The sequence below is a fragment of the Hordeum vulgare genome, chromosome 7H (assembly GCF_904849725.1).
Source record: "Hordeum vulgare subsp. vulgare chromosome 7H, MorexV3_pseudomolecules_assembly, whole genome shotgun sequence".
Lineage (NCBI taxonomy): Eukaryota > Viridiplantae > Streptophyta > Magnoliopsida > Poales > Poaceae > Hordeum > Hordeum vulgare.
This window is the reverse complement of record NC_058524.1, coordinates 86,384,452-86,395,981: the sequence shown is the minus strand read 5'-3', so window position 1 is coordinate 86,395,981 and position 11,530 is coordinate 86,384,452. Positions and strand designations below refer to the sequence as shown.

At 47.5% G+C, this 11,530-nt stretch overlaps 1 protein-coding gene across 1 annotated transcript; it reads left to right on the top strand.

Moving 5' to 3' along the window:
• Positions 1-7,405: 7,405 nt before the first annotated feature.
• LOC123411783 (type I inositol polyphosphate 5-phosphatase 10-like) lies at positions 7,406-10,091 on the top strand. Its single transcript, XM_045104745.1, has 8 exons — positions 7,406-7,612; positions 7,718-7,772; positions 7,884-7,983; positions 8,106-8,210; positions 8,345-9,184; positions 9,270-9,378; positions 9,463-9,611; positions 9,686-10,091. Exons 2-8 carry the CDS (start codon positions 7,727-7,729, stop codon positions 9,906-9,908), a joined length of 1,572 nt encoding a protein of 523 aa, XP_044960680.1. The 5' UTR covers positions 7,406-7,612; positions 7,718-7,726; the 3' UTR covers positions 9,909-10,091.
• Positions 10,092-11,530: the final 1,439 nt, after the last annotated feature.

Below are 11,530 nucleotides of genomic sequence, written 5' to 3'. Positions count from 1 at the left end.
ACTTAGTGTAAGTTGCGGGATCTTGTATTACGGAACGAGTAAAGAGACTTGCCAGTAAACGAGATTGAAATAGGTATACGGATACTGACGATCGAATCTCGGGCAAGTAACATACCGAAGGACAAAGGGAATGACATACGGGATTATATGAATCCTTGGCACTGAGGTTCAAACGATAAGATCTTCGTAGAATATGTAGGATCCAATATGGGCATCCAGGTCCCGCTATTGGATATTGACCGAGGAGTCTCTCGGGTCATGTCTACATAGTTCTCGAACCCGCAGGGTCTGCACACTTAAGGTTCGACGTTGTTTTATGCGTATTTGAGTTATATGGTTGGTTACCGAATGTTGTTCGGAGTCCCGGATGAGATCACGGACGTCACGAGGGTTTCCGGAATGGTCCGGAAACGAAGATTGATATATAGGATGACCTCATTTGGTTACCGGAAGGTTTTCGTGCATTACCGGAAAAGTTTCGGGCTCATCGGTAGTGTACCGGGAGTGCCGGGAGGGGTGCCGGGGACCATCGGGAGGGGTGTCACGCCCCAAGGGGTCTCATGGGCTATGGGAAGAGATAAACCAGCCCCTAGTGGGCTGGAATAAGTTCCCACTAAGGCCCATAAGGTTTGAGAAGGAAAAAAAACACAAGGTGGAAAGAGTTTCCAAGTGGGAAGGTGGAATCCTACTCCAAGTAGGATTGGAGTAGGACTCCTCCACCTCCAATTTCGGCCAAACCTTTGGGTTTTGAGGCTGCCTCCTCCCCTCCCTCCCACCTATATATACGGAGGTTTTAGGGCTGATTTGAGACGACTTTTCTCACGGCTGCCCGACCACATACCTCCATAGTTTTTCCTCTAGATCGCGTTTCTGCGGAGCTCGGGCGGAGCCCTGCTGAGACAAGATCATCACCAACCTCCGGAGCGCCATCACGCTGCCGGAGAACTCTTCTACCTCTCCGTCTCTCTTGCTGGATCAAGAAGGCCGAGATCATCGTCGAGTTGTACGTGTGCTGAACGCGGAGGTGCCGTCCGTTCGGTACTAGATCGTGGGACTGATCGCGGGATTGTTCGCGGGGCGGATCGAGGGACGTGAGGACGTTCCACTACATCAACCGCGTTCACTAACGCTTCTGCTGTACGATCTACAAGGGTACGTAGATCACTCATCCCCTCTCGTAGATGGACATCACCATGATAGGTCTTCGTGCGCGTAGGAAAATTTTTGTTTCCCATGCGACGTTCCCCAACAGTTACCCCACAGAAGTTTACTTTCAGTCCGCCCGGGGAACATGCACCTATTGTGCAACTTCGTTAGGAGCATGTGCTCCATATGTGGTATCTTCCTTAACTTTTCGTCGTTGATGTTGGCGGTTTCCCTGTGGATGCATCCTAGTTGATTGACGTAGCACACACACACTTCCTCCCGCGCCGTTGGCGCTAATTTCTTGGGGTGCATCGCCATGGCCACAATTTTTCCGATGCCGAACTCGTTTGGTTCTTGCCCTATCCGGCTTCGGTCCTTCACCAGCTACGTCAACATCGTTGTCGGTCTTGGGGGTGGTGTCGGTGCCATTGCCACTGTCGGTGCCGGTGCCAGTGTTTGTGTCGGGGTTGGTCTCACTGCCACCCTCCATCCGCAACTGGTGTCCGTCTAGGTAATCAAAATAATGATTTTCTGACTCAAAACAGTCTTCTTCGAGGCGACCAGAACCCCCGTGTTCGTCGTGTCTAGACATATTTCCTACGAGCATTTAAGTATAATAGTTTAATTCTAGGCCGAATAAAATGATAATAAAAATGGGCATATATTTGGTCGGAATGTTGATTCATTCCCCTTCTGGCAATTCCCTGGCACTCGATATGTCCTAGTTTCTAGCATAAGTCATGCCGAAATTCACGGAAATTTTTGGCATGACCTTTGCTAAAAACTGGACGTATGAGCGCGTGAAATTTGCCAGAATAGAAATGAATCAACATTGCAGAAAAAATAGGCCACTCGAACATTCCGGCAAAACATCAATGACAAGAAGTTACAATCTGACATAATTGTATTCATCTACATTTTTAGGAAAGATAAATGATGAAAGGTGAAAATGTTATGCTTCATTAGGTCAAAAATAAGGTGTGGGCACTGCCCGTCTGCACTTCCTCTCTCTTGTTTTGTTTTCATGATTAACTAACTTACTTAATCTTTTCAATCAAGTACCTACATTCCTCTATCTTTTTCTAAGATCAAAACCCTAATTCATAAGGAAAAAAACTTCAAGGAAAAAACTTACTTATATCTTCATATGCTGACATACACAAAAGAATATTGCTAGTGCATCATGACTAAACTTGAATGCTGGTGACTAATAAATGAACTTGATACATTAAGCATGGCTAATGACACTTGTCGCGCCATATAGGTAACAATGTGGAATGAACAAATATGGCTAATTTGGCTTTGTACTTATCAAACAAACAAGGTGAAGTGTGCAGACAAAAGAAAGTAAAAATCATGAGTTGCCAAGCATGTTGGTCTCAACTGCGTGTGTTTTCTTTCATTGTAGTCATTTTCATGGTCTTTTTTTCCTTGAAAAAAAGAGGTTGCTTGCACGCACAAAACTGCGATCTCTTGATGATAGGAAAAATGCCCTACATCGAGTGGAAGACTCATCAATGGTATGTTTGCAAACAAGGAAACCATTCGTGTTTGCATCCACCCATGTTCAGAATCCATGGTATGGTTCGATACAATAGCAATCAATCGAAGCCCAAAGGGACGCATCAAAAATTTGGAATCCGTGCTTCGTTCTACTATGTCACTACTGGTGTTTGCATACATGTCCATCACCGCGGATTGCAAGTACCGCTCCACCTTCCTTTCAGTCACTTTCTTGACTGCACGGTATAACAAGCAAAAGGGTTATAAACAAAATGCATGCATGCATCAAAGTCATATAATTTTTTTGCATGACCTCGCCTAAAAATAGGGCATATCGAGTTTACTCGAAATTCGCCGAAACGGAAATAAATCAACATTTCGGCAAAACATAAGCAACTCACGGGGCATGTCACTCACACAAATCCCTTCATATTGCAAACACACATATTCCCATTCTTGAAGTGCACAACTTTTTAATCACCTATATCCCAAGAGAGATTGTGCACGGTTAGATCATTAGGTCTTCGCGACTTATAGGGATCGAAAGTGGATGGCTAAATAGCTAGCTAGATCTAGTTCTTGGGAGGAGAGATGACTCTAGCTAACTAATGGAGAGGGAGAGAAATGATCTAGCTAGACCTATATATATGGAAGGAGGGTGAGCCAAATAAATACTACCTCCGTCACGGTTTAGAAGGAATAGTTAAATTTACGTGCATTTTCACAATAGACAAGGTTTAAGGCGCATTGCATTTACTCCTAGCATCTAATTAGTACTCTGTTGTACTACTTCTATATGCATGCGTAGTGTGAATGTTATTTTTTTAAACTCATTTCACAACCAATCATTAACCACCTAGGTTCTAGAGAATTTCCATGCATGCCTTCTAAACCGTGACGGAGGGAGTATGTAAGGTAGAGCTAAAAGAGACCATTTATGGAGGAGAATTATGGTGAAGGGGGCATTAATGGGGAGAGAAGAGAGGTAGAAGGAAGAGAGAGGAAGGACAATAATGGTGGAGAAGTAACTTAGAGAGGGGAGAGGGGAAAGGAGGGGAGATGGCAAAGGGGAGAAAAGGGGAGAGATGAGTTGTGGGTGAAAAGGTGCCACCAGCCACGAGTAGCAGTAGTGTTGGTTTGCTCACGGCTCTGCTGCTATTGGACTTAGTAGTAGCGCTTTTCTGGAGCAGCGCTACTACTAACTTGTGCCCAATAGTAGTAGCGATGTTTTCCTCAGGGTGCTACTGCTATTGGTCTTAGAAGTAGTGTTATTTTCAAGGACGCGCTGCTACTACAGCTACCGTTGATGGGCTCGTTGGGTCCCGCTTAGCAGTAGCACTCTTCATCTTTCCAGCACTACTGCTAAGGCCTTACTTGTAACGCTGCACAAAGCCATCACTACTGCTAAGTAGCAACACCGCTTGCTCTTTTCCAGCTCTACTAATAATGTCCTACCTATAAGGTTTTTCATACTAGTTAATAACCACACACATATATTAAAAACAAATGATGCCTTAGCACAAAACTCATGTAGCATTCAACCACTCATGCTATCGGTATGTCAGAGAAAGAGAAATAAGGAGAGATGCATAAGATGGGAGAAAAGACACAACTAAGGCTGTAGGAGAGACGTGTAAGAGGGGCTTGTCGAAAAACTTAGAGCATCTATAGTCGGACCTCTCAAACCCTCCTCAAATGTCCGGGCAGGCTGCCGGATCAGTGCCCAGTCACAAAAAATTGTCCAAGACACGCCTCTCAAACCGTCCTCAAACGTCTGGGCTGACCGGCACCCCCTACTTTCTTGCCGATGGCATATATCCTCAGTGGTCTGCATTTGTGAAGACCATATCCCAACCACATGGCAGAAAAAAAAGCACTTCGCAACAATTCAGGAATCTGTTAGGAAGGATGTGGAGAGGATTTTTGGAGTGTTGCAAGTGCGTTGGACAATTGTTTGTGGGGCTGCAATGATGTGGGAAAAAGAAACTTTATGGCAGGTGATGGTGTTGTTTTGCATAATATGATCACTGAGGATGAGGGCGTGATGGTGTATACTAAACCAACGATTTTGAAACACCTGGAGTACAAGTTGAAATCCTTGAAGATCAAGACGCAATGCATCTTATGAATTTTCTGCAAATGCATCAGAATCTCCGAGATCATCACGTGCACACGCAACTACTCATTGGGACCATATGTGGACACACAATGAGAATAAAAAAGGGATGATTGATTGTGCACTTCAAATAAAATTGATGTAAACTCATTTTATGTTCGGTACCAACATTTATTTTACATGTAATGTTTATTATTTGATGATCTACGCTCTTAGGTCGGACGGTGTTGGCCTTCATTTTGCAGCTTCAAAGAATATTGGAGCTTCCCCTTTCGGGCCAGGCATACATGGACACACGGGAAAACAAAATTCGTGGCTAGTGTTTCAGGCTTCAGGCATGCATTGTGCTGAACACGGGCTTGAGACAACACATATTTTTGAGGTTCGGTTAGGCCCGGACTTGGGATTTTCGGCTTTGTCAAGCCCCGACGTAAGATCATGTTTACCCCCATGACGCCATTCTCGGCCTTTCGTCGCCTCCTATATCTAATCAATTTGAGAAATTATGATATGAACAAATATGCTCTATTTAGATAAAATGGGGTGTACACTCGGTCCACCCGGGATTGAACCCCAAGTTTAACGTCATGTGTGCATCATTAAGGTGGAATATTCTTTTTTTCAGGGGGATATGATGTTCTTGACACAAGCAAGACATGCAAGATGACTTATACTTTATCAGGAGTGAAATACGACATTAGTCCATCAATTCAAACTGATAGCACACTTTAATCCAACAACTCAAAAAGTGATCGGATTTAGTTTAGAAACTCATTGATTTGATCAAATAAGGCCAAAACATGACGGGACTTCAAAAACCGGCCACATGGATGCCATGTCATCGTTTCATTGACCGCTCGTGACTTCACTATTTTTACAAGGGTCTATTTGCAAATTATATGGTTTTTTCTCACACGCCACGGTAATGGTGTTTGGAGTGAAAAAGAATATTAAAATAATTGCGTCACACTTGCAAATAGACTCCTTAAAAAACAATGAAGTCATGAGCGATCAACGGAATGATGGTATGACATCAACGTGACTGGTTTTTTTTAACTCACTGGATGATTTTGTTTTGTCCTTATTTGATCAAATTAACGAGTTTGGATACTAAATTCGGTCATTTCATGAGTTGTTGGGTCTAAAGAGTGCAATCAGTTTGACTTCATGGATTAGTGGCGCATTTCACTCCTTTATCAGTCTATAAATTTATTTTGAGAAACATCAAGTTACTAGTATCTTTTTAATGATGCACAATTTGATAGACCGAGAAACAATACTAGCAAAAGCTTTCCGTGCTTTTCAGATTGCGAAAACGCCGTAGCATCGACTGTGATTCAGCAAGGCCGCTCTCAGATTGTGGAAACGCCGTAGCAAAAAGCGTTTATTACGGTTGTTTCTTTTCTTGAAATCGAAAATAAATAAAGGTAAATGTTTAGGGTAGGCGTGTCGGCCGAACATTTCGGTCGAGCGCGCGTCATAGGATTAAGGCTAACCATATCGTGTGGCTGGTCAGTAATTTTTTTGCTACAACCGGTGTCGATTTTGTTACAACCGTCCACTAAAAAAGTTGCATTCACGTTTGTCAGAGTTGCAATCTGAGTTCATTGATTTTTTTTTTGCTACAATCGATGTCGATTTTTGCTACAACCGATATCGATTTTTACTACAACCGTCCATGAAAAAAGCTGCATAAACGTTCGTCAGAGTGACAACCCGAGTTCGCCGAATTTTTTTGCTACAACCGGTGTCGATTTTGGCTACAATCGTCCACTAAAAAAGCTCTGTCCACGTTTGTCAGAGTTGCAACCCGAGTTGGCTGAATTTTTTTGCTATAACCGGTGTTGATTTTTGCTACAATCGGTGTCGATTTTTGCTACAACCGTCCACTAAAAAAGCCGCATCCACGTTCGTCAGAGTTGTAACCCGAGTTCGTCAGAGTTTTAGCAACGGCTATTTAGCGTTTTTTTTTTGCTACAACCGTTATCGATTTTTGCTACAACCGATATCAATTTTTGGTACAATAGCTGTAGCCGGCACCTGTAAAAGCTACTGTCGGTGTTGAGCGCGGTGCACGCCGCCCTGGGCGGTAAGCCGTGCTGAGCGCGCGCAGGCGGCCGGAGGAGTCGACCTTGAGGAGCATCCCGGTCGCCAGCGCGGGCAGCAACACGAAACAGAGGCTGAAGACGGTGTCCATGATGTGTGCGGGCGACGAGCGCAGGATCCATCCATACCGAGCGTGGGCGGTGGAGCTGCATCCATGACGCTCGTCCCTGGTGAGCAGTGACAGCGCACGGCTCGGAGGATGATTGTGCGCTGCACGAAGTGGCGACAGAGGCGGCTGCCATGAGCTGTTGTGGCGTTTTCTTCAGATCTAAAAACTTGTAAGCTGGAAGAAGGACACGATGTGACAGCCATGCGAGAACACATCTGACGGTCAAGATTAGACCGGCCTAAAGTTTGGACCGGAGCCCCAATGCAGATTACTGTTCATAAATAAATAAACGAAGCGGAGAAAAGAAACACAGGTGTCCGGTAGCTAGGCAGTTGAGCGACGAGCACCTGCACGCTGCATGCATGCCCGGCGGTTTGCTGCAGCCCGCTATCACACAAGCCCCTCCCTACCACCCAGTTTTCCTCCCCGTTTCCCCCGCCCCCAGCTTCGCCACGATCCTCTCCCGCTCCGACGAAACTGAAATTTTTCCCTCGACGACATCCCCTCGATCAAAGCGGCGGCAATGCCGTAGCCACCTACGTACTACGCCGATCGAATGCCGGCCGGACAATGGTCGATGTCCCGTGCCCTCACACACCGGACGACGTAACCCGCGACGATCGACAAGAAAGGTGAGATCGATCTCGATCTGGACGAGAAAGGTAGATGAATTTGACTGTACAATCAACGCGTGGGCGCTTCTCTGATCTGGCATTGTGTTGTCTTCCTCCTTCCAGCGCAGCATCATGTCCAACATCTTCGGCAAGAAAGGGAAGAGTTTCAGCGGTCCAGGTTAGAGATCAACCCCCCATTCAGATCCATTCTGCATCCTCATCTTCCTTGTCTAACCTTACCACCACCTTGCAACTTTTCGATACGAACATAACGAGCATTCATCCGCAGATTCGCCGCATCGAGGCTCAGCACGCGTGCGGTTCAAGAGCGCGAGCCTGAACTGCGTCGACTCGCCCAAGAAGCAGAATGACGACACCTGCAAATACAGGTAGAGTTGGGTTGACAATTCTCAGTTTGTTGATCTGATCTCTGAATCTTGGTCTCGGTAAACATTTTTCTATTCATTCAAGATGTTTGTGAGAATTTACCACATGCAAATGTTGCACCCAGGGTGTTCGTTGGCACGTGGAACGTGGGAGGGAAGAATCCGAACGACGGGCTTAACCTGCAGGACTTCCTTCAGGTGGACGAGTCCTCCGACATCTACGTCTTGGGGTAATGCGCGCCATGGCACTTCCTCGTGTGTGTTGATTCATGAGTTTGATGGTGCAATGGCGATGTATGCATCGTCGCTTTGCCATCTTCCATGGCGTGCGTACGTGGGATTCTGACTGATGGTGTATGAGTAGGTTTCAGGAGATCGTCCCCCTGACCGCCGGCAACGTGCTGGTCCTGGAGGACAACGAGCCGGCGGCGAGGTGGCTGGCGCTCATCCACCAGGCGCTCAACCATCCGCAAGAGCAGCCGGACAGCGACGAGCCGCCGCCGCAGCCGTCGGAGCCCGGCCCGGCCGACGCCGCCCGGCAGCAGCAGAACCGCCGGCGCGACGCCATGGCCACCAGGTCCTCCAGCGGCAACCTCTTCTTCCAGACGCCGTCGCTCAAGGTGCTCAGCAACAGCTACCGCGTCGACAGCGCGCTCGTCAAGACCTGCAACTGCTCCCCTGAGGCGTCCCTGCAGCGCCGCCGCGCCACGGAGGTGCGCGAGTCCGTGTACCGCGCCGCCGAGACGCCCCCCGCGAGCACGGCCGCCGAGGCGACGTCGACGGCGGCCGGCGGCTGGGACGACGACGGCGCCGCCGGCACGCCGGGGCAGTGCGAGCCGCCGTCGGCGGCGGACGGCGGCGGCATGAGCTACTGCCTGATCGCGAGCAAGCAGATGGTGGGGTTGTTCCTGTCGGTGTGGGTGAAGAAGGAGCTGGTGGAGCACGTCGGGCACCTCCGGGTGGACTGCGTCGGCCGGGGCATCATGCGGTGGCTGGGCAACAAGGGGTGCATCGCCATGAGCATGACGCTGCACCACACCAGCCTCTGCTTCGTGTGCAGCCACCTGGCCTCCGGCGAGAAGGAGGGCGACGAGGTCCGGAGGAACGCCGACGTCGCCGAGATCCTCAAGAGCGCGCACTTCCCCCGCGCCTGCAAGTCACCCTCCGCCCAGCGCGTCCTCCCCGAGCGGATCCTCGAGCACGAGTACGTTCCTCTCTTCTTGACAGTCCTCACCATATTTATCTGGCTCTGACAAGCAAACATTCTTCGACTGATCGATGTTCAACAGCAAGATGATCTGGCTTGGGGACCTGAACTACCGGGTCTCCCTGAGCTACGAGGAGACGAGGACGTTGCTGGAGGAGAACGACTGGGACGCTCTGCTGGAGAAAGACCAGGTAACCGTCTGAACTCCGAAGAACTGCAAATTTTCTTCGGACACTCCACACCTATCCCTGCTCAATGGCTTTTTTGGAATGCAGCTGATGATCGAGAGGGAAGCGGGGAGGGTGTTCGGGGGCTGGAAGGAGGGAAAGATCAGCTTCGCGCCGACGTACAAGTATACGCAGAACTCCGACGCGTACGCCGGCGAGACGGTCAAGTCCAAGAAGAAGCGGCGAACGCCGGCATGGTACGTACTGTACGCGCGAGCGCCGCCCGCATTTGTGAAACAGATTGTTGCTGAGGAGTTGCATGCCAGCGTAGGTGCGACCGGATACTGTGGCACGGCGACGGCATCGAGCAGCTGCAGTACCTGCGGGGCGAGTCCAGGTTCTCCGACCACCGGCCGGTCTGGGGCGTGTTCGCCGTCGAGGTGGAGGCCGGCGGCGGCAGGATGAGGAGCTGCTACTCCATGTCCGCGCGGATCGGCCACGACAAGCCCGGGTCGCCGCAGAGGCACGGCAGCTCCGGCGAGCCCTCGTCGTAGCTGCGGCCCTGTAGTTGTATATGTGTAACGTAGAGTGCTTAACTGCTAAGGGTCAGAAAAGATTTTGTAGCCACCATTGACAGGTTGAGCTTGCAGCTCGATCGACTGTCTGCTTTGTCACTTCTCAGGCTGATATATGTTGCTACTAACTGAAAACTGATAAATGGGGCTAACTATATTAACAAAACTTGATTTTTAAGATGGCTGAAATATGAAGCTCAACAAAGTATCACATCACGATTTCCAAGACATTCTCCATCTTGGAACCGAGGGAAATATACGGTTCCATTAATCTTCGAAATTATTGGATTACCCTCTTTCTGAATAACAGCACATATTAGATATCAAATTAGATGTTTGTTGGGATATCCTTCTCATGTAGGTTGTGAGGAGATGATCATTCGAAACTTTTTAGGTGGGTTATGATCTATGGTCATTTTAGGCTTTGCACATGGGAGGATGAAGATGATTTACCCTTTGTCCAACAGCCACAAGCAAGTGTGACGGAAATCAGTGCAATCTTCATTGAAGAAGAAGAGAGAAAGGGAAGTAGAGGAATATTGAAGGAAAGAAGCAAAGGAGCTCCTCTCCCAGGTTGTGACGGTCCAAATTCACTACCTTGTCTTCTTCAAGCTCCAGTTCCATCATCTTTCGTGAAATTCTTTCAATTCCTAACTTTTGAGCCCCAAATCTTGTTGTGTTCATTCAAGATTCAGAAATCTTGATGTATGGGGTTCTCTAGTGCTATCTAGAAAAGAACTTGTCGTATGCCACATTTGATACTCAAAGCATAATTGATCCTTAAGGTGGTTTTGATAATTGATCATAATATATGCATCATTCGACTAATGATATTATCCAAATATATTTTAGAAAAGTTCAGAAGATGCATTGGCTAAAGATTTATGTGGAGATGCCCCTTGATGCAAGGAAGGAATAAGATTGGCTCACGCTTCAAGCAAGAAGACTCTTTATTTTATATATGTAAGAAACCACTTTTGAGTCCATAGGAAAGCCAATACTATAAAAAGGGGATGAGGTATTAAAATGAATTGGTTGCTCAAGTGCTCAGCGATAGCCACCAATAATACTCAGCCATTCTCCCACATAACACTTCTGTCCCAAGCCAAATATCCAAAATCGGTGCCACCAAGTTTTCATATTCGGCCCTACCGTTTTTCATCCCAAATAGAAACCTAGCCAAACCCTACCATTTCGGTACAACCGATTCTGCATCAGTGTACCAAGTTTAGGTGACCAACCTTCTGTTGTCTCGGTACACAAAATCGAAATTTTTGAGTTTGAGTATCGGTGCCACCGAGTTGTATCATCTGACCGTTAGTCACCTTTTCGGTTCTACCGAGTTGTGTATGTCGGTTCCACCGAGATTCAAAAGTTGCTACTTTTGAGCAAGTCGGTACCACCGAGTTGGTCAATTAGGTGTAACGGTTGGATTTTGGGGGTTGCCTATATATACCCATCCACCTACCGCTCACTCGTGGAGGAAGCACTCATAACACACACTTCATTCCCAGATCCATTTTTCTCAGAGAGAGCCACCTACTCATGTGTTGAGATCAAGATATTCCAATCCATCCATTTGAAACTTGATCTATAGCCTC

What these genes read in the sequence shown, in the direction of transcription:
- LOC123411783 (XM_045104745.1), top strand. Translation starts at nt 7,727, where the DNA reads ATGTCCAACATCTTCGGCAAGAAAGGGAAGAGTTTCAGCGGTCCAG. An exon ending in GAAGAGTTTCAGCGGTCCAG is followed by an intron (nt 7,773 to 7,883) that starts GTTAGAGATCAA and finishes ATTCATCCGCAG; the next exon opens with ATTCGCCGCATCGAGGCTCA. An exon ending in CTCTGCTGGAGAAAGACCAG is followed by an intron (nt 9,379 to 9,462) that starts GTAACCGTCTGA and finishes TTTGGAATGCAG; the next exon opens with CTGATGATCGAGAGGGAAGC.